At 44.6% G+C, this 23,557-nt stretch overlaps 1 protein-coding gene across 1 annotated transcript in view; it reads left to right on the top strand.

The window, feature by feature from the left end:
- Positions 1-3,215: 3,215 nt before the first annotated feature.
- FGD3 (FYVE, RhoGEF and PH domain containing 3) overlaps positions 3,216-23,557 on the top strand; it is a 197,183-nt gene continuing 176,841 nt past the window's right edge. Inside the window, exon 1 of the mRNA XM_032804168.2 lies at positions 3,216-3,246. Within this exon, the coding sequence (XP_032660059.1) occupies positions 3,231-3,246 (16 nt within the window). The 5' untranslated portion in view covers positions 3,216-3,230. The remainder of the gene's footprint in view (positions 3,247-23,557) is intronic.

Below are 23,557 nucleotides of genomic sequence, written 5' to 3'. Positions count from 1 at the left end.
ACAGCCATTATATGTGGTAGACACTTAATGATAACTGATAAGGAGTACTAGAAAACAGAACTAAGCTTAAGATCTAATTTGCCTCACTGTCCTATATGGCAGCATTGCAGGATGCTATGGCTGTCTTGCAAGGAATTAAATGCCTGATTTATATGTTAAATGCATATTAGGAAAACATGTGCAGGACAATACTTGAAGGTGAGATTTTCAAAGGAGCTTAAGAGAAGAAGGTCCCTGAGTCTCATTGAATTTCAATGGGAGCTGAACCCTTAACTCCCATAGGCGCTCTTGGAAATTCTCAGCTTTGATGCATAATACATCTTTTTATACATAGTAATAAAGCAAAGGGAGTTTTGGACCTGGTAATGGGACTCTGACCCTGAGACTGTGTTTGTGTGTAAAAAGGATCAATAGACTTAGTGAGTAAAAATGACAAAATCAGTCCCAAAATGGTTAGTGCTCTTCACTTGTGTATGATGAAAGTTGAGTCTGATTGTTGAGACTGTGACCAAGCCAGAAGTGTCACCGATGTGTGTCACAGGGTGACTGGCCCTTTAAGAGGTAATGGGTCCAATTCCACCTGTGCTTTGCTCAGTTCTGCTCCCCAGATGGGGAAGTTATTGCAGCCACTAGCTAAATGAGTCCCAGGACTAGTGATAAAAGAGAAGCCTCCAGGGAACCAAAGGTGGAGAGAGCAAGCAGATGGCTTGAAAGAAGCCTGCTTAGTGCTTGCCTAGGGAGAGGAGTATGACTGTTTGCCAGCCTGCCTACTGATCTCTTAAAGCCTGGGGCGGGGGACAGAGTTGAAAGGGACCAGCTTTGAAAATTGGAGTGAGGCTGCAGCTGGCCTTAATTAGCAGCACAGACCCCAGAAAGAGGCCTGTGGGACTCCTGACCTAAGAAGGGAAAGCCTAAGTGAGTTAGCAGCACAGACCCAAGAAAGAGGGTTGCAGGACTGAATTCTGAGGAAAGAGAGCTGGACTTAACGGGTGAAGAAGTTTGATTTGCTGTATGGTATTTACTAAATGAGACCCCCACAAAAGAGGTGATGGGGAAATCTTAACGTACTCATATCTGGGAATGAGGTTTTACAAGACTCAGAAGAGGCAGCTGAGGGCAGCAGGGCCACATTTGGACACAAAGAGACTCCCTGAGCTGGCTTCCTGGTACAAAGAGGTCTTTTTGGCCTTCCTTGGCCAAGGGGGCTGTTATGAAGTAGAATTTAAGGGAGATAAAATATATGGAAAAATCAAAATAACAGATTGAATTATTGCAAAATCTCATTTCCTATCTAAGGGAACATTATATACTAAAGTCTTGTACTTTAAAGCAAACGTACTGAAAAGCAAACTTGCTACAAAAAAGTTAGTTGCCGCATAGTATAGTTAAAATACAAATTTACAACGTCTACATATACTTTACACACACATACAAACACATCTCATCACACCAAACAGATCAGTCTTTCTAATCCCATTAATTAAAATATCCATCAGCTCCACCAACATATCACACCTATCCAACAGCATATTTCCTTTACAGAACAAACCAAGGGACTGAAGTGGAGGTAGAATAGACAGTATGTGGGGAACAAGGAGTAATAAAGGATTACAAGACAGTATAGAATTTATTGTATCCCTTAACTTTCATTTCTGATCTTAAACTTTACACCTTTAGAAAACCTACCACCAAAATGTTTGTAAAGAGTATAAATTGTGAGTGGTGGTGAGGTATTGGATGGGAGATGATCTTTTCGAAAGACACTTTTAAATAGATTTTTTAATTTATTTCTTTTTCTTGGGAATATTTACTCTGCTTGCAGAGAAGGGCAAACCCAGTTCTCAGCAACCCACTATGCAGGGGTTTGTGTTGTGATCACATCATCCAAGTGAAATGAGATGTTCTTTGCTGTAGCTCATATTCTGAGGGAGAGATGACCTTTTTGTGTCAAAAAGAATTGGTACAGTTTAAAAGATGGGATTGGAGTGGTGGTGTCTGTAAAGGCCAGTGTCACCTTTTAAACTGTGCTGCTTGGCTACTGACATTATAGAATACCCCACCATGGCCAAAGGAAATGCTCTGATCTATAGCTGTACCTATAGATCATCGCTTATCTGAAATGACCCTGTCATTTTGATGTCTTACCAGGCAGCAGTGAAGGACTTTGAACTGAATTTTTCAGATACTTAACGCCACATTTTCAAAGTGGCTCCAAACCCATTTCCAACCTTGCAAGGGTCAAAAGTGTGAGTCCATGGTTTTTGTCCTTGAGAACTTGCCATGGAATTAAGCTGCATTTTGGTCTTTGTCAGCTCTGTAGATGCCTATCTTACATGCCTAGGTTTTGAGATATCCAGAATAGTGCACTAAACAACTTTGGTATGCACAGTTGGAGGCCACTTTTGGAAATGATCTTTTAAAATTATGTTGTGTGTGTAAATCTCATGCCTCCTTTGAAGTAGGCCCTGGAATCTACTAGTGCCTGCCCCCATGGGGTATCTTGTACTTGTTTACTAAACTCTAGGGGGATTTTCTATCCTGAATTAGGTGCCTGCTGTCTCTTACTCCAATGTACATGTTCTGATCTGCTTGCACAACAACTGAGGTGGCCAGAAGCTTCAGTGTCTGCTGCACTAGGGCGCATCAGATATTAAGATGTGGTAGGAAGGGCTATGCTGCCCTTTGGGGGTAGCTGGGCTGAAGGGGTGGTTGTGCCAGTGTCAGATGCCAGCCTGGGCAGCACCGCAGCCTTGAACTGTGTGAGGAGCAGGATTTTTTTGGTGCACCCCCTCCCTGTTCTCTGTCCAGGCAGTGGAGGGGCTGGGGATTGGTCCCACACCGAACAGGATGTGGAAGGATCCAGTTTTTACCCCCCGGCCTTGCTCCACTGAAGGGGGGAGGGCTGAGCTGCAACTGATTTGAGTGGGATGGGGGAGCCTAGGAGTGGAAACCCCCACCCCGCCTGAAGTCATTCCCGTCCCCCTCCAACGGGGGAGCTGCACCTGGCCCTAGGGGCTGCAGGGTCCGCGCCTCCCTCCGTGGCTGCGGGAGGCTCCTTATCCCGCTCGCAGCCTTGGCGGGCGCGATCCGGCGGCCGGGGGGGAGGGGGAGGAAACCCACCCCACTCGCTAAGCAGCCTCCTTTGTGAGGGCTCGGCCGTGACGCGCCGCCCTGCCCGAGCTGCAGCCGCGCCGGGGAGCGTGCGAGGGCTGCAGGCAGCGCGGGAGCCGATGGAGCTGCCGGAGGGTGAGTCGGAGCCGGCCCCGCGCTAGCGGGCAGGGAGTTGTCCCGGGAGAAGTTTCCCTGCAGGCTCCGCTCCGGCCGCCGGAAAGCGGGGCGCCTGCAGGGGAGCCCGAGGGCGCCTGTGCTGGCGGCGCCGAGGCAGGGCGCCCGGGAGCGGACTTGGCCGTGGCCTTGGCACTCGCCGCCCGGGGGTGGGAGGCGGCTGGATGGGTTCGGGTTCAAGGAGCGCACAGCTGTGAACCTTGGGACCGAGCTCAGCAGAAACCATAGCGGCGCCTCGGCTGAGACCCCGTCCGAGCCCGGCAGTGCCTGGGACGGGCGCCCAGCGGCTTGCTCCGGCCCGGGAGGGGGGAAGCAAGGAGGGTCCCTATTAAAATAAAACGTGAGCGGGGGTTGGGGGGCGTTAAAACCGTGTGTACAGTGCGGGCGCCGAGAGCCATTGACCCAAATTGTAACCTGGGATATGATGGGAACCACTTCCAGCCGGGGCGCAGCAGCAGCCCCCCTCACTCCCAGTTCCAGCACCTCTCACCCTGAACCGGGATGTTTGCAAAGAGGCGATGGACTCTTACCAAACGTTTGGCACCGAAGCCCCGCGTAGAGTCTCCCTGACTGGGCTGGGGTTTAGGGGTGACTGGTCTTGGTTGGATTGACATGTACATTAGCAACAAGTGAGTTTGGAAGTTGAGGTAAGATTGATTTAGCTCAGTGTTCTTCCTGGTCTCCTGTCGGCTCCCTCCTTTTGAGCCCATTCATTACTTTTCCTTGGATTGAAAGGAGATTGGGGCAGGGACTGACTCCTTTTGCATGCCTGGAAACAAGCAACTAGCTCACCTTGGACGCTACCATAAACAACAACATAATCCTAATAATTAATAACTAATAATATTTATTCCTCCTTCACTGCTGTTGACTTATTAACTAGGGCTCCTCTCCAACAGGCAACCCCTGATCTTTGCTGATCCCTGCCAACTCCATTGCATGGTCTCTGCACGTTTGGCAGACTGGCCCAGCTGCTGTATTCAATTATTGTGCAGACAGGCAGGCAAGCTTTCAATGCATTTTGCACCTTTTGCTCCAGAGAATCCTGGGAGTGCTTGAGGCATGAGGACAACAGCCAGCTCAGAAGAGACTGCTGGCCCTGCTGAGTGAGACCTTAGCATGAGTTTGTGGGATGTCAACAGGGTTAGAGTTGTGTTTGAGCAGACAAAGGACTTATCAGACTCTTTATCAAAGGTTCATGTTCACCACTTAAAAGTCTGGGCTGATAATTTTTTTTCTTTGTGAGCTGGTTTGGCAGTTTGTAGCATAAATCCATTTATACAAAGGCAAGAGTAGAAAAGACTCAAACCATTAACTCAAAGTACATGCTTATGCTGTGGTCTTGCACTGTTAGGGTAAAATGACAAGAGTATGAGTTACAGATGGAGCATCAGCCTTTACTCTTTACTTTACAATCTTGACTCACCTTGTGTAGCAGCTATCAGAATCTAGCACCTAAAATCTGATAGTATTGACTGAGAGATTAGTCTTGTCTGTAAACACAGTACTGAGCTGTATAATATATTTTTAGATCCTTCAAAAACCACATAAAACCTATCTAGTTAAACACTTATTTTGGAATGGCTATTTATTTCCTCAGCACTGTGATGACCAACCAAGAAAATCCATATTTAGGCACTTTGAAAAGCCCCAGTCTATTTTTTTTCCATTTTTTAATATCTTCTTGGAGCTGTTACTACTTAACATAAACCACTTTCAGTCTGCAAATTGAAAACCTCTGGGCCATTATGGTCTGTTGCAGCTAGCTCACTGCCTCTTGAAAGCCATACTTTCTCACAGCAAAGAAAAGGGGGGAAAAAAAAAACACAAACCAAAAAAAACCCTTATGAGATTCATGTTTAGAAAAATTGGCTGCATACATTGTAGCTGCTTTTTAAACCTCAATACTTAAGTCACATTTTCCATTTGAAATACTAAGAGTACTTAAACTATATTAAAGAGAGACATTCCATTTAACCCCCCCAAGTTTGAAGTTTTGTGAAAGCAAATTTTTATAGAATCTAAAACAATAGAAATGTTTCTACAGTTAAAAAAAGTTCCAGTGAAAGCATTTACTTTGTCAAACATTCCCAGTAGCATCTGAAACCCAAACACTGCAGTACTAAAGCATTTAAAAGTTGACTATAAACAAAAGTGATAGTGACTTTATTGACTTTCACTGTCCAAACGGAGAAGTGCAAAATGTAAATGGAGTATAGTGACAACATATTAGAAATTAAAAATATTTTATAAACATTAAATATCTGTTCTAAAATAAGGTGAAATAATGTTTGGTGTTTGAGTAATCCTGAGCCTTGTAACAGAAGCAATGGTGTATTCAGAACATATCTCAAACTAGAACAGTTGCATTTATAAACTGCCATTCAAAATAAGGTGGGCCAAATTCTTGATGTAACTCTGTCAAGGTTTTTTTTAGTCTATGTTACTCATAATCCTTAGATTAATATAGGTGGGGAAAAAGCATGTTACAAATGTATCTGAATTCAATGAAGTTCCACTAGGGATGATGTCATTTATTTTGAGTAAAAATAACAAGGAGTCCGGTGGCACCTTAAAGACTAACAGATTTATTTGGACATAAGCTTTCGTGGGTAAAAACTCCTCAGTTCTTCAGATGCAACTGAAGTAGGTTTTTTACCCACAAAAGCGTATGCCCAAATAAATCTGTTAGTCTTTAAGGTGCTACCGGACTCCTTGTTGTGTTTGTGGATACAGACTAACACGGCTACCCCCTGATACTTGACATCTATTTTGAGTATTCATTTTATAAATACGAATTCACAAGGCCCCTTCTTACTGACAGTAGGTGCAGATTTAGTCAGCATAGGAGCATTAGCAAGGTGATCAGGCCTGCTGGACTATTCATCTCCTCTAGACACCGGAGCCCTGATTCACTAAGGTATTTATTCACGTGCTTAAAGTTAGTCAGATGCTTAAACAGTTCTGTCACCTCTCACATTTTATTGTGAGTTATTTGGTGTTTTTTTTTAAAGCCCCAATTTCTAGAGTCAGGTGATTACCTGAGAATCTCACTTTTTTTTTTAATGGCAATTACATTTCTAGCTCTCATAGTTACAGAGAAGCTATAAAAAGGCTAAAAAAAAGTATTACTTTAAAGATCTCAGAATTTTTAAACCAACCTCATAACTTTTAGGAGCCAAACTCATGATTTCTGAATGCTGGAGTTGGCAATACTAGAATTTGTCCCATTTGACTTCAGTTCAGCTATTCATATTTAAAATTAGGCACATGCTTAAGCACATTACTCAAACTGGATCTGGGGCACTGAGCTTCCTGAGGTCTCCCCTTTTATCTCTCTGAACATGCAGGCAGGAGCCCACTGGCTTTCTTCCCCAGGGCATGGCTCAAAGGCCCCTTCTTGAGGCACACATTGGAGCAGCAGTGGTGAGGGAACACTCTTTCAGAGACTTGAAGCAGTTTTGAAATCTTGCTGCTGGCTGCAGAAGTGCTAACTGAACCGACAATGTGCAAGAAGGGCAGGGTTTTGGTGGTGTTTAGAGCTTGAAATGCCCCAGAGATGCAGATTCAGGGAAGAGTGAGACAGCAGGCATTAAAATCCAACAAAGAATGGTGGTAATAAAATAAGACAAGAAGGGTTAATGTGAAATACAAACATCTGTGGGGTGATCAGGGTGGCAGAAGGACAGGTTGTAGAAGCAGGCTGTCTGAGGCATCTGGACAGAGGGAGGAATGGCATGGGAAATCAAAATCCAAAATAAGTGTTTTACTGTCAGTTTCATTCTGGGTGTATGCTGTTGATCTTGTTTATTTCCATTGTGAGCTCTTCAGAGCAGGCACTGTGGCTAGGATTTTCAGAGGAACCTAAGGTATTTAGGATCCTAATTCCCACTGAATTTCAATAGGATTTGAGCATCAGACTCTTTAATTCCGTCCTTTATTTGTTCAGTGTCCAGAACAATGGGTACTATACAAGTTGTCTTGTTCTTGACTGAGACCTCTGGTGCTACTGGCCAAATACTGTATATATTCATTCATAAGCCGAATATTTTTGGTAAAAAAGTGACTCATCAAAGAGCGAGGGTCGGCTTATAAACAGGTCTGCACCAAAATCTGATGATTTAAAACTCCATGGAATCATTGAATTGAATATCTAATACAGGGATCAGCAACCTTTGCTATGCGGCCCACCAGGGTAAGCACCTGGCGGGCCCGAGCCGGTTGTTTACCTGCTGCATCCACAGGTTTGGCCGATCGCAGCTGCCACTGGCCCCAGTTCACCGTTCCAGGCCAATGGGGGTGGCAGGAAGCAGTGGCCAGCACATCCCTCAGCCCACGCTGCTTCCCGCCGCCCTCCTTGGCCTGGAACAGTGAACTGTGGCCAGTGGGAGCCACGATCGGCCAAACCTGCAGACGCGGCAGGTAAACAAAATGGCCCAGCCTACCAGAGTGCTTACCCTGCAGTCTGCGTGCCAAAGGTTGTCCATCCTTGATCTAATATATTGTAGTTTTGTTTACCTGGAGTGTCTGCAGGCATGGAGTCCCTCAGCTCCCTGTGGCCGCGGTTCGTCGTTCCCAGTCAATGGGAACTGTTCATTGGCTGGGAACGGTGAACCATGGCCACAGGGAGCTGAGGAGCTTCATGCCTGCAGACACTCCAGGTAAACAAAATGTCCTTCTCCGCCAGCGGCTTACCCTGAAGGGCTGGGAGCCAAAGTTTTCCAACCTCTGAAATACAGGGTTGTCTTATGAAAGGGTCATGCAGTTTTTGCTATTTCTACCTATCCATTTTGAGAGGTCAGCTTATAAACGAACGGGCTAATGAATGAGTATATAGGGTACATCTTTAGTAATAATATTATATTTACTTTTTTAAAAAAGTGTTTGCAACTTACAGATATATTTTTACTTTTCAGAACTGGCAAGAAAGCTTTCTCTAGGGCATAGACTTCGTATGTCAAGTTTCCACTTGGAATGCATTTTGGCAGCCTAGTTAAGAACTCCTAAAATAAAGTTTTATAATAGCAATACTAATAGACCCTAAGCATTAGTGGTGCAAATGGTGCCACTCTAATTTGTCTGTCAGTGTGGCTTGATCTGAGTTAGTCCATTTGAGGATTAAAAGGACATGGGAATGTAAATGTCAAAATGTGAGCACTAATGTTCCGTTTCTCATCTGACCATAAACTTTATCCGACTGAAGCAACTGTGAACTTTTAAGATGAATTGAGTCCTCCAGACTAATTTGTAAATAACTCTTAAACTATTATTCATGATTCACCATATTCAGAAAACTCCGTAAAAACATCTGAAGCTATTTACAATAGCCTGCCATCAAAAACTGTCTTAATAAAGGTTTCTACTGTGAAAAACAAGCAGGTTTTAAGATGCTTAAAATAGATGGGCCGTTGAACAAAGAGTGAGTTACATACATGTCACGTGTAAGACAGTGTTATGTCTGCAGTAAATGCTCTCTATATATGGTATGGCCAAGATACAACAGATCTTATGTTCTGACAAAATGTTTGTATAAAAAAGGAGTTGCTCGTTCTTTTCGAAGCGTTAACATCTATTCAGTGCTCAGTGTGTTTTCAGTTTGCAGCACTCGTTACAAATAAAAGAACATTAGTTTTTTATTGAGAGAACTAAACTGTATGGTTGAGAAAAAGCAGTAGCTACTATTGCTATATTTTCTTTCTGAAGGACTTCAAGAAGCTTGAAACTTTTTTTCTTTTGTTGGCTTATTTAACTTTCCGATGAAAATCAATGTGCCATTAAAGAGATTTTTTTGTTTGTGTTTACAGTTATTGCAAAGTGATTAATAATGACACCACTTTTATAAGGTTTTCATTTTTCAGATAATCTAAAAGATTTCTAGTAGTGTTGCAAAGCCAAAAAAGAAAAAAAAAAAGAAAATACTCCCTCTTTTATTTCACAGATGTAAACGGAGACATAGGTTCAAGATACTTTCCCAAGGTCACATGGAGAGTCAGCATTAGAGTTGCGATGAGATGAGATCTCTTGTCTTCAAATATAATGCTCCTTCTAGTAGCCCAGGGGCGGTCAACCTGTGGCTCTGGAGCCACATGCGGCTCTTCAGAAGTTAATATGCGGCTCCTTGTACAGGCACCGACTCTGGGGCTGGAACTACAGGCGTCAAGTTTCCAGTGTGCTGGGGGGTGCTCACTGCTCAACCCCTGGCTCGGCTACAGGCCCTGCCCCCACTTCACCCTTTCCCCTGAGCCTGCCATGCCCTCGCTCTTCTCCTCCCCCCTGCAGTCTCCTGCACACCACAAACAGCTGATCAGGAGGTTTGTGGAGGGAGGGGGAGGCACTGATCGGTGGGGCTGCCAGTGAGTGGGAGGTACAGGGGACGGAGGGGAGGCCTGATGGAGGGCTGCTGACGTATTACTGTGGCTTTTTGGCAATGTATGTTGGCTCAGGTTGGCCACCCCTGCACTAGCCTATACCCCTCTCTGTGGTTGTTACTAATATTTAGTACATTTTGTAACTAACACTTTTCATGCATAAGTATCAGAGGTCAGTGAGGATCCTTAGCTCCATTTTCAGTGAAGCACAGAGAGAATAAGTGACTCACTCAAGGCTATGCATCGAGTCTGTGGCAAATCTGGCAGTAGGATCCAGAAGTTCAGTGTAACTAGAATTGTAATTTGTGCATTGCAGGGCCTAAGAACCTCATGGAGTGTTTTAAAAAAAACAAAACAAAAAAATCTTCACATCTAATGGACCTTCCCTGTATCCAAGCTCACTATCAGCAGGTTCCCCTTGTACTATGGTGCTGCACCACTATTTTATCTTAATACTATGAAAGCACTAGGAAACCAGTTAATAGGGACGGTGCAGATATATGAACTCCTGATGCACCTTTCTGGAGCACAAAGACTGCCCAGTCTCCTTTTATTCCTCTTTGATTGTGTATGACTAGGGGATGAAGGCCAGTGGCAGAAAGTGATTAAAATAAATGGAAGACTTAAGTTTCTGCAAACACTCCCAAACCATACACATTGGTTTTTCTGACTAGGCATGGAATGCCGCTGCGATTCCGGAGAGCCCTGCAGTTCAGAAGTCTGTATCCGGCACAGTGGGAGGACAGAGCCCCTGTGCCAATCCTCCCCCTCTCCCCGGGCAATGTAGGATCGGGTGGGGATGGGGAGAGCATGGGTGCTGGGGGCAGGGCAAGGAGGAGTTATGAGGGGGGGTCATGTGCCCCCCTTTAGCTGGTGCCCCCCCCTTGTGTCCCTCCCACGAGTCGCCTATGCACAGTGCACCAGTAAGAAATAAATTCTACTTACACCACTGCTTTCTTCCTCCTCTTTCTTTTGGTGTCACTGACTTCTGTTGCTATTTGATCCTTGTGTAAATAAAAAACATACTTCCGTGGAAGTTAACAGTGCTGTCCACCCTCTATGGTTGCTGGGTTGAAGTCCCTTCATTTTATGTCCAGACCTAGAGACTGACTCTGCCATGAAAGAAATTGGTGGCGAAACTCTCAATACTTAGTAGGGGCAGGAAGGGGTACTTAATGTGTGTCTCTCCACTCACCTGCATTTGCTGTGCACAGCTCTTCTTTTTCATAAGTGGCTTTTCATCGTCATTTAATCTCAGGTGAGACAGTGCTATCCCTTGGGCTGTGTTGTGTTGACCTCAGAGTGAAAAGGCGATCTAGAACTTGGCAACAGGCATGAAAGGACTAGGAGTAAAAAATAGTGACCCAGCTACATGTACTTAAAAGGTGTGTATGATTTTATTATCTGTCCGACAACACTATGCTCTCCACTTTGCTTTTTGTTACAAGCTCTCAGCCAGATTTTCATTTATGAGGCTGTGAGAAAATTGCAGGTTGTGATTTTTGGAGTGCTGAAAATTGCAGTTTCCACGCACCACATATTATTATAGTTGACGGAAATTGGAGTGGTGTTATGACCCCATCCCTCAGGTCGCAAAGTCTCTCGCTCATGGTGTTGCAAAGCCATGCACTCAAATTTGGCCTGGCTGTGCCCCCTCACCCCCTCATTACCTGTTGGGGGCAGATGCAGAAATGGATGAGGAAGAGACTGGTGACCTGTGCAGGTGAGGGCTAAGCTCCCAGGGATGATTGTCCCACTTGCTGCCTGCACTCAGTCCTGCTGGCACTGGCCTCATGCTTTGCCTAGGTACAGTTCTGCTTTTGCTGGGAGGTGCAGGCTGGGCCAACTGACCACCAACAGATTCTCCCCAACCTCAAGGACTTGGGCTTCTGCGACTGCCTGGCTGCACCAAGGGATGGACTTGGGGAGGCCCTGGTGAGAGGGGCAGGGTGAAGGCTGGGGCTTGTGTTCCCCTCAGGGCACGGAGCAGGGATGGAGAACCCCAGTGATGTCAGTCCCCCACAGGGCCTCTAGGGTCTCTGAGCTGAGGCCAGCTCTAGGTTACAGGGGTGCCCCTGCCCCCATGTGTTGGATAACTGGGGATATGCAGCTCTTATTGGAGCAATAAGGACCATGCTGTCAGCTTGACATCGAGGAAGTTAGAAAACTACCGTATATACTCGTTCATAAGCCGAATATTTTTGGTAAAAAAGTGACGCATCAAAGAGCGGGGGTCGGCTTATAAATGGTGATTAAAATTTGATGATTTTAAACTCTATGGAATCATTGAATTGAATATCTAATACATTGTCGTAAGATGCATAAGTATCAGTGTCTGCAGGCATGGAGCCGCTTGGCTCCCGTTGGCTGGGAACGGTAAACTGCGGACACTGGGAGCTGAGGGGCTCCATGCCCGTGAACTCTCCAGGTAAACAAAACGCCCAGGCCCGCTAGCGGCTTACCGGCCCACGAGCCAAAGTTTGCCAACCCCTGTAATATAGGGTCAGTTTATGAAAGGGTCATACGGTTTTTGCTATTTTTACCTAACCATCTTGGGGGGTTGGCTTATAAACGAACGGGCTAATGAATGAGTATATATGTTAAGTCCTGCATCTCTGCAGCTGCCCCCACACACCTGCAACCCCCACACCTCTGTCCTGGAAGCCGGTATGCTCTGTAACCACGACTCCTCTACCTTGACGGCACCTCTGCATGCACCTGCCCATCATGATGGAGGAGTGGCTGAGCCACACTTGAGTACCATTGCAGTCCTGTGTACCAAGTGCAATGCCACTCACTGAAGCGTGGATGGTGGTGGTTTGTAGTGGTACTTGAACTGACTGCACCAAAACTGAATTTTAACAAACTGTGGCTGCAACTTTTGAACCAAAAAATCCCAACTTTATTACAACCTTATTCATTTACACCAATCCCCCTTTATACCATTCTGGTGGTATAAAGGTGCCTTAAAGGGGTAATTTATAAGGTAATCTACTCCTTTAAAGCCTTTTACACTGCCAGAGTGGTGTCAAGGGGCTAGAGTATAACTGTGAATGTGGCCTTCAGTGTGGAATGAAATCACTAAGGCAGTGGTTGTGGAAAGCTTAACAGCGGTGACTCATTGGGGTCTATTCTGTGGTAGTCTTACTAGGCCATAGTAGCATGGGGATGATAGTTGTCAGTGTTGAGGAAAACTAGTGTCAAACATTAGTCGTCCCACCCCGCCCCCCCCCGATAGTAGAGACGTGCAGTGTTCCTACTAGCAAGAATTAGAACCATTTTATAAAAAACTTAATTTGCACAAGCTTCTACAGTATGTTTTAAAGTGTTAGGAGCATCAATTGCTGTTTTCAGGCGAGCTCTGTATATTGAATAAAAAGCTGGCATCAAACAGTGAATGGAATAATGTACAATTCATACTCTTCAAATCTGTTACTAGTAGGAAAAGGCATTCCTTCTGATGACAGAATCTTCAAGGCGTTAACAGATGGGCTGGAACAGACTACAGGAAGCTCTATTGTAAGAGACAAGGAGCTATTAAGCATTTTAGGGCCTCATGAACATGAATATGAAAATGAATAATTAGATACTTTAAATTGTATTTCAAGACATTTCATTTTCTCTTTTAAAATAATTAAGTTCTGGGATTTCTTCACAGATTGCTTTGATGCATCCTCTTAGAAATCTCTTGGATGGATGAATATTCAGTTTTGAGAGTGTATTTTGTGTAGAATTGCTGAATGAATATAGCATTTATAGAGCACTTGCCATTTTACTCTCTCCAGCTATGGACTACTTATAAAGGCTTGAACTGATGTGCAGTGCCATCAGTGAAGGGTAAACTCTTCTGCCACTGCCATTTTATGATAGTTAAAGGAAAGGGTGAAAAATCTGTTGATAAAGGAGACAGACCTAAAGAATTCACTTCCATCAGGAGTCTCAGCCAGAAATCTAACCTGTGTCCTGGAGACAAAAGTTTTTAGGAACCATTACATGTGCACAGCAATACACAGACCTTCACAAGTCATATTGGGAACCAAAACCAAGATTTTTGGAGACTGCTAAACTCCATATTGAGGACCTGCCTGATTTCAAAAGTGCTGAACACACAACAGCTCCCACTGGGTGCTTGAGTTTTTGAAAACCAGGCAGGTACCTAAGTATGGATGCTAGGCCAGTGGGAGCTGCTTGTATTCGTGATTTCTGAAAAGCAGGTAGGTGTCTAAATGTGGATGTATAAACTTGCTTCAGGCTCCTATTTTTGAAAATCTTAGCCTACCTTTTTTGTTTTTGTTTTTGTGCCTGTAGGGTCGTCCGAGCACAAATTTGGAAACTTAACCCTAAACAAATATTAACATTAATGAGATTATGGCTACTTCAGCAATGATTTGGAACAAAGAGGCTGGAATGGGATGGACATTATTGTACTGATCATTGGTTGCTAGTTTTGTCACAGGTACAAGATCTGCTGTAGCATTCTTGTAGGAGGAGGTTCCTGTAGAAATTTTCAGATATGGGTGTGCCACCTTTAGTAGAGATCACTTTTTCAACCTGTGCTGGTCACCTATTGAGGCATCACTGCACAATCACTGATGGAAGCCATGAGAAAGAAGTCTCCCAATGCAGTCAAGTTATCGGTTGCCATCCTCCATGTTCTCTCTCATCCTCTGGAACTTTCCCATTTGTGTTTTGAAGAATGACTAGGACCTTTACTTCAGCTACATACTAAGAAGGTTGGGGAGTGGGAGTTTGGAGAAATGAGAGAATTGCTGAGTGTGTGTGTGGATGTGAGACATTGAGACGCTGGGGGGAATAGAGAGAAAATACAGAAGGTATAAAAAGGAGGAAAAAGGTGAATGTGAAGAGGGAAATGTCTTGAAGAAAGATGGTTTCTGAGTAAATATGAACCAATAAATCTGAAACATTTTAAAAAGAATTAATTACAGAACAAATAGTCTGAGCTAAACCATGGACACTGGAAAACACAGGAAAAAAGATACTTCTGGACATAGAAAGAGAAGTGCAGAATGGGAAGAGAAAAGGGAAATAAATGGGAAAACAAATCTGGTCTTTATTTAATAGAAAGTCTGCTTTACTATATAGCATCCTCAGTGGTGGCTTGGCATTTTCTTGGGATGGAGTGGGGTTTGGAAAGAAAAGGCTGACTTTGTACCTGGCTTTGGATGTATAGAAAGAACAGCAGAACCCCAGATTGAGACCCTTTTGGGGAAAAATTGACAGGTATCCCATGAAACTCCTCTACAAAGACTACCAACTGTCAAACAACAGTGCACCAAGCAGCACCTTACCCTACAACATCTTTAGAATCTCAGCCATCTCGATGATGCCATTGGGCTCAGGTGCCAGAGCATAGCAACCATGAAACTGACTAATAGAGTAGGACAGAGGACCAAATCCTCAGCTGGTGTAAACCAACGTAGCTTACTTGAACTCAATATATGAAATGCTGGCCCTATTAAATTAATTGGAGTTTTGCCATTGACTTCAGAGGGGCCAGAATTTCACGCCATGTGTGTGAGAGTGAAGTCAATGGAACTACACTGATTTATACTGTCTGAAGGTCTGGCCCACTAAGTTGAGACAGGCTGCAAAAGAGTCAGTATTTGAATTGTTGAGCTCCATTATTGTTTGCAAGTAGGGAACATGTTTTACTAATTAAAAAAGAAATGTATTGAATGTTTCTCTTCCCCTCATGCCAGATGTCAGAGAAACCAGAGTTATGGGATAGATGGGTGTGCGGATAGGAAAATCTCAACCTTTCCAGTTTCCTATGGTAGGCAGGTATGCCACCTTCATGGAACACTCCCTACTGATTCAAGTAATTGGTGACTTGAACTGGAGCTTCCCATGGAGGAACTAGTGGTGCTACCTGCTGAGCCATTCTGTAGCTCTGTATTTCTAATCGCAATTGAAATTCTCTTAGCCTGTTTCTGAACAGCAGAAAGGCACAGAGCCAATTGTGGAAAATAAAAGGATTCTAAGGGCTGGATTCATCAAAGAAATAAAAGTATAGTTTTTTTATTCCTTTTCTTTTTAACCTGAATAAATAAATGGCATACTTGTTCACCAAATGTCTAGTTGTTTTAAACTTTTAGCACTATTGACTAAACTTTTAAGTACAGAAAATAGAAGGTCTTCTGCCTTTAGTCCTGATCTTTGAAGACTTATACATATGCTTAACTCCATGTATGTGAGTAGTTCTATCGAAGTCACCAAGGGTAGTCTTCACTACCTACCGGATTGGTGGGTAGCGATTGATCCAGCGGGGATCGATTTATTGCATCTAGTATAGACGTGATAAATCGACCCCCGAGTGCTCTCCCGTCGACTCCTCTCCTCCAGCTCTGCGAGAGGCACAGGCAGAGTCGACTCATCGTGGTGAAGACACCACGGTAAGTCGATCTAAGTATGTCAACTTCAGCTACATTATTCACATAGCTGAAGTTGTGTAACTTAGATCAATTTCCCCCGCCCAGTGTAGACCAGGGCCAAGACTATGCAGAGTTAAGCCCATGTGTAAGTCATTTTGCAGGATCAGGGCTCTGGCATTAATTCTTTACCACACGAGAAGCAAGTCTGCGTGAGAATTGGCAAGATCAGTTTAGAGATCAGGAGTCTCCTACCTTGCAAGTACCTGTGATGCCAACAAGCCACAACGGTTCACCAACTGAGCAGCGGATGGCTAGTAACAAACAACCTAAAATACATCCCCCCCCAATATCTGGAGTTGCTTGAATCAGCAAGGTCCAGCTATTGCAGCTTGATAATGATGATGAGTGAGCGGCCAAAGCAGCTGCTTCTGTGGTGCAGAGTAGGGAGAGCTTCTACCACAAGATACTTCTTACTGATTTGTAAGCAGAACTCATTTAGGTTATAGTTGTGTAGCACTTGCACAATCTTAATATTTTTAATGTTAATTTTTACAACGAATTAAAAGTTGTGCATGTACCAAAGACCTAGTGCATGTATGCTGTAAGGATCATGGGAGCTGTCAGACCGGAGATCTGTCTGTTTGGTGTCTTGTTTCTGACAGTGGCCTGTACTAACTACTTCAAAGGAAGGTGCAGCAAACACAGTGTTAAGTTGTCCATCCCAATGGAAATTTCTTCCTAACTCCCATTCTAGATTGGCTTATATCCTGAAGCTTGAGGATTTATGTCCAAAACTCTTATGCTGAAATTCTGGTTCCACTGAAGTCAGTGGGAGTTTTACTGTTGACTTAAGTGAAGCTACAGTTTTAAAAACTTTACTATTATAATTCTGGATATTCCTGTCATGCATATAAATGTCCAGTTCTCTTTTGAATTCTGCAAACTTCTTGGCCTCAATAATATCTTCTGGCAATTAATTCCCCTGGCTAAATGTGTGCTCTGCGTGTGATTTGAGGAGGTGAGGAGCGGGAAAAGGAACAATTCCTTTCTTGTTACCAGTCCTGTTGATTTAGCTTTGTAGAAATGCGTAGATTAAATGATTTGCTACTATACTTTTATTTCTTTGTTGCACTCCAAAATTTGATCTCTGTTTTGACGTTGAACTTCATGTTTATTTTCCCCCAGCTGCCACACAGCTTGGCAGAATTCTAGCATGTTGAACTTGAGTTCATTAAGGGAAACCCACAGACAAATTGCTTCTGACTGTACTATAGGGGACATTGTTAGTGGCTTTTTTTCTCTGTGTGGTTTGTGACATACTGAGTAATCCTATCCCTGCTCATTTCTCAAACACCTGTTGAAATGTAACCTGTTTTGCTGGCATCTAAAAGCGCCTTTGAAAGCACAATTTTCTCCTCTGCCAAGCAATAGATTTGTGATACACTTCAATATGCTAGTTTATTCTTTTGTAAAGCAGTGCTGTAAGTTTGCCTAGAATTCTGTTTTTTCTCACTTTTGCCCTGATTCTGTGAACATGCACATCCTTAACTATGAAGGGAATGGTACTACTTGCATGCTTAAAATTAAGCATATGTTTGCAGGATCTGGGCCTTTAGTAACAGCTGCTATTAGCAAAGTTGGCAGGCCGTGGAGGGAGCCTTATCTGCTCAGAAGTATGGACAACAGCTGTACTTAGGTTTTGTTGCTATGAAGAGAGGATGTTTCTGTTGGAAGTGCACATAGGGCTGGGGAGAAAAATGGAGTTCAGCACAAAGCCTCCATTAAACTGCTAAAACTGAACTCAGGTGTTGGTCTATAAGTAATGCCGCACTTAAGTTTGCAGCAGCACTACTGCTGGAGAGGTGACTGATACTTCTGTTCTGTGGCTTATGTCTCCGAGAGAACCAGGAACCTTAGGGTGGTACCTTTAATTAGAGAGTAGGATGAGGAAATCACCCTAAAAATAAATCCCTTTATTCACCCCTCACATCCAGGCTGAGTCTAAACCCTGCTGCTTCTTCCTCCACAACATCTTCTAGATATGGGGTTCTCAACCTTTTTCTTTTTGAGGTGCCCCCCGCCCCCATGTTATAAAAACTCCATGGTCTGCCTGTGGCACAACAACTGGTTTTCTGCATATAAAAGCCAGAGCCTGTGTTAGGGGGTAGCAACCAGGGCAATTGCCTGGGGTCTCATGCCACAGGCCTCCCCGTGAAGCTAAGCTGCTCAGGATTTGACTTCAGCCCTGGGTGATGGGGCTAAAGGCCTCAGGCTTCAGCCTCATGTGATGTGGCTTCAGCTTTCTGACCTGGGCCCCAGTGAGTCTAATGCTGCCCCTGTTTGGTGGATTCCCTGAAATCTGCTCATGGCTCCTACGGAGCCCCAGACCCCTTGTTCTAGATCCAGTCTTTTCTCTCTGACCAGATGATGAAGACTCCTTTCCAGGTCTGGATCATCTCTTATTTTGGCTAATGAAACTTTTCCTTCTGTGGTCTCTCCAGCATCTATCTATCTCGGATCACTCTAATCCATACAGAAAGTAGCTGCTAAAATCACCCTCCTAATCTACAGAATTCACTGTCACCCCCTTTGAATTTCTCCAAGAAGCCGCCACCTGATGTGGTAAAGTCCCTCATAAATCCGCTTCTGCTGAGTTAAGTCATAGAGTTAAAGGCCAGAAAGGATCACCAGATCACCTAGTACATAAGAATGGCCATACTGGGACAGACCAATGGTCCATCTAGCCTAGTATCCTGTATTCCAACAGTGGCCATTCCCAGATGCTTCAGAGGGACTGAACAGAACAGACAATCGTCAAGTGATCCATCTCTTGTCGTCCACTTACAGCTTCTGGCAATAGAGGCTTGGGACAGTCAGAGCATGGTGTTGCATCTGTGACCCACCTGGCTAATTGCCATTGATGGGCCTATCCTCCATGAACTCATCTAGTTCCTTTTTGAACCCTCTTATACTTTTGGCCTTTACAACATCCCCTGGGAATGAGTTCCACAGGTTGATAGTGTTTTCTGTGAAGAAATACTTCCTTTTGTTTGTTTGAAACCTGATGCCTATTAATTTCATTAGGTGACCCCCTAGTTCTTGTGTTATGCAAAAGAGTAAATAACGTGCTTATTCACTTTCTTTACACCATTCTTGATTTATAGACCTCTATCCTATTCTCCCCACCCCTTTAGTTGTCTCTTTCCCAAGCGGAAAAGTCCCATCTTTTTAATCTCTCATATGGAAGCTGTTCCATACCCCTAATTGTTTTTGTTGCCCTTCTCTGTACCTTTTCCAATTCTAATATATCTTTTCTGATACGGGGCGAACAAATCTGCATACAGTATTCAAGATGTATTCTGACCTCCTGCATACCACAGGCCACTAAATGACACTCAGCCACACCTGACTTTTGGCTCTTATCATTTTGCCTTCAGATCACACTGCTCTGCTTCCACACTTGCCATCATCCCTCTTCCCATAACATTGCTTTAGTGTGAAATACCCTTTGTGAATGGGTGTACCAAGCCATTGGAGCCCCCTTGTTCAAATCCTTCCTTAAGACCCATTTTATAATGACACTCACCTAGAATGACCAAGGGCTTGTCTTCATGTACAGCTGTAGTGCTTTAGTGAAGGCACTCCTATGTCAACGGGAGAGTGTCTCCCATCTGTATAGTTAATGCCCTCCCCCCCACCTCCGAGAGTCAGTAACTATGTTGGCAGGAGAAGTTGTCTACCCAGGAGGTTAGGTTGGTATAACTGCATGGATTTTTCACACCCCTGAGTGATGTAGTTACCCTACAGAAATATTTATTGGGGTGTACCTGGCCTAAAAGCAAAAACAGACCCTTGTGTAACCTATAAAATGGCATATACAGACCCTTGTGTAACCCATGCTAACCGAGGGTAGCTTTGTCTCTCTTTGTAATGGCTAGATCCCTTTTATAGAAGTTTATGAATGTCTACTCCCTCTCAGTTAATGACCCTGTAGATCAGGTAGTTGAGGCTTAGACTATATCTATACTTAAACTGCTATAGCAGCATAGCTGGCACTGTAGTAGTTTAAGTATAGACACTTATTACAGCGATGGGAGAGGTTCTCCTGTCACTGTAGCTAATCCACCTCCTCACCTTCCGTCATCATCCTAGCACTGTCTACATTCGGGTTTAGTTTGGCTTAACTGCGTTGCTCAGGCATGTGGATTTTTTATCCCCTTGAATGATGTAGTTAGGTCGACTGACCATTTTAGTGTAGACCTGGCCTGATGCTTCTGGATCCATAAATCTGGGTTCAGGCCCTGCATGTATCTCAACCAAGGGCATCATTACATGTGCATGTTATTTTGCTGAATAGCCACATATCTTATTGCTGTGGCCACTGTCTTTTCTTCCTGAATCTCCACTCCTGTATTTTGTGGCCTTTTGGTTACATCATGTATTAAATCAGGCTCTAAGCTCTTTCAGACAGGGTGCAATGGCAATTCTGAGTGGGGTAAAATAACAAAGTCAACTATTGCTGTGGTTATATAGCATTGCCCATCATCGTTAAAAGCTTTAGAGGCTTTATTCTGGAGTCTGCCCTGAGGCAAAAATAATTTTGATTTCATCAAAGCATGTAGGAGCCAAAGGATCTAGTCCATTACACATGCATGAATATTTATTCCTGATATTACGTAACAAAGTCAGTATTTCATTACTAGTAATCAAGCTTGTGGGTTACTTTTAGAAGTGCATTAATAGATTTTTTTTCCATTTTCAAATTATCCTTCAAATTAAATTTCTCAAACTAATGATAATGGCTAAGCGAATGGTTTACAATGACACTTTTAAAGCTGTTTAATTTTGGGGGGTGTTAATTTAAAAGTAAGTACCTTTTTAAGTAGTTTAATTTTAATGTGGGATGGGATTTTTCAAATCACATAAGTGACTCGGACACCAATCCCATTGGAAGTCAGTTTTGAAACTCTTAGTTTTGCAAGACTTCTGCAGATCCCACTTTCAGTGTTTCAGTAAGTTGAGTATTAAAAGATATTGCCTAAAGAAATAAGCTTTTCCTTTTGTCTTCCCTGCTGGCTATCCTGGTGCCAGATATCAAGGGGAGGTCACACTTAAAGAGATTAGCAGAGGACAGAGTGAGATAAACCCTTGTCTTAACAACCAGGGTAGACAATACTTTCCATGATGCACTGACTGCATCGATCAAGGGATGGGGAGGGATGTCATTTAGGGTATTATGGTTGGCATTGATTCTTTTTGTATCTTATGCCAGTATAGTAGAATGAGACTAAACTGATCTGTTCATAGTGCATGCCTAAAATGAAAGCACATTTTTTTAAAAAATATGTATAGAAAGGGAAATGTTTTAATGGAAACAGTACCAGTGTTTGTGGTACTGTAAGAATTTGTGTGTAGAATTCCATTTAATCTTGCCTTTGGGTTTGAAACTGGTTCTAGAATATCTTAATTATGCAGTTTTAAATATGAATTGTTCGTGCACCTATAATTTGATAGGTAAATTGTGTAAAAAGGAAAAAATTGTTTATGAACAAGATTTTTCTTATTACATTTGACGTTTATATTAGGAATGTACAGAAAATGGCTGATTTCAGACCTGATTTCATTTTTCTATAAGTGAAAAATAGCTTTTGTTGCCATGTTATTAGTCCATGCTTCAAACTGGTGCCTTTGAGTACTTTTTTTCAATGGGCTATTAAATATATAGGTCTCAATCCTGCAACTAAACCTTGGACCCTTGAGACCAGACCTCTATGCCTAAAACACAAATCAAATGGCAAATGCATTTACTTTGGAGGTCCTTGTTAGAGCATTCAATTGCAGGATTGGGGCCACAATTTGTAAAGAAAAATGTTTATCATGGTTTTGCATTGTCATTTTCCCACATACTTAGTGGCAGCCATTGTGAAATGTGTCTTACGTAGGCCTTATGCCAGCGGTCTCCAACCTTTTTAAGCCCATGATCACTTTTCGAATTTAAATGCAACCCACGATCTACCTCAAAGAAAATGCAGAAGTAACAGTAATCACACAAACCCAAACACTCTTGCCCCACCCCTGCCCAGCCACTTCCCTGAAGTCCCGCCCTGCTCACACCATCCCTCCTCCCTCCGTCACTTGCTCTCCCCTACCCTCACTCACTTTCACCAGGCTAGGACAGGGGGTTGGGGCACAGGATAGGGTGCAGGCTCTGGGCTGGGGCTGAGGGGTTTGGAGTGTGGTAGGGGCTCCGGGCTGAGCCTGGGGCAGGGATTTGGGGTGCATGTGGGGGTTTAGGGTGCAGGCTCTGGGAGGGAGTTTGGGTGCAGGAGCGGGTTCAGAGCTGGGGGAGGGTGTTGGGGTGCAGGAGGGGGTGTGTGGTGCTGACCCAGGAAGTGGGCTGACAGCTCCAACAGTGGGTTGGGGTGCAAGCTCTGGGAGAGGGCTGGGGCAGGAGATTGGGGTGCAGGAGGGAGTGTGGCCCAGGGCTGGGGCCCAGAGTTGGGGTGCAGGAGAGGATACAGGCTCTTGGAGGGAGTTTGGGTGTGGGAGGGGGCTCAAGGCTGGGGCAGGAGGTTGAGATGTGGGCGGGCACTGGAGTTGCCAATCCTCCCGGTTTGGCTGGGAGTCTCCCACAGTCTGGCCCAATCTCTGGAGGCTACTTCAGCCAAACTGGGTGCTACCTATCCGGTGCAGCAGCAGGGCTAAGACAGGCTCCCCTATGTACCTGGCTCTGTGCCTTTTCCAGAAGTAGCTGGCACTGTCCCTGTGGCCCCTGGTGGGGAGAGGGAGCAGGGAGTCTCTGCATGCTGCCCGCGCCCTGAGTGCCGACTCTGCAGCTCCCATTGAACAGGAACTGCAGCCAATGGGTCCTGCGGATGCGGAGCCTGTGGGCAGGGGCAGTGTGTGGAGACCCCCTGGCCACCCGCCTAGGAGCTGTTGCCAGGGATGTGTGCCTGTAGCTTTTGGGAGCTGCCCAAGGTAAGCGCCGGCCCTCTGACCCGATTCTGCACCCCTACCCCCTGCCCCAGCTCAGAGCCCGCAACCCCTCCGGCATCCAAACTCCCTCCCAGAGCCTGCAACTCCTCCTGCACCCCAACCCCCTGTCCCAGCCCAGAGTCTGCACTCAAACTACCTCCCAGAGCAGGGCCGGCTCCAGGCACCAGCGCAGGAAGCAGGTGTTTGGGGCGGCCAATGGAAGGGGGTGGTCTTTGACAGCAATTCAGTGGCAGGTCCCTCAGTCCCTTTCGGAGGCAAGAACCGGCTGCTGAATTGCTGCAGAAGAATAAAGCGGCGTGGTAGAGCAGCTGCCGAAGTGCTGCTGATTGTGGCTTTTTTATTTTTCTTTTCGCTGCTTGGGGTGGCAAAAAAGCTGGAGCCAGCCCTGTCCCAGAGCCTGACCCCACTCCCCTCCTGCACCCAAACTCCCTCCCAGAGCCCACACCTGTTTCTGCACCCCAATCCCCTGCCCCAGATTGGTGAAGGTGAGTGAGGGTAGGGAAGAGCGAGGGACGG

This window comes from Chelonoidis abingdonii, chromosome 17, assembly GCF_003597395.2.
Source record: "Chelonoidis abingdonii isolate Lonesome George chromosome 17, CheloAbing_2.0, whole genome shotgun sequence".
Taxonomy (NCBI): Eukaryota; Metazoa; Chordata; order Testudines; family Testudinidae; genus Chelonoidis; species Chelonoidis abingdonii.
The sequence above is the reverse complement of the archived record's forward strand: the minus strand, read 5'-3'. Positions and strand labels throughout refer to the sequence as shown.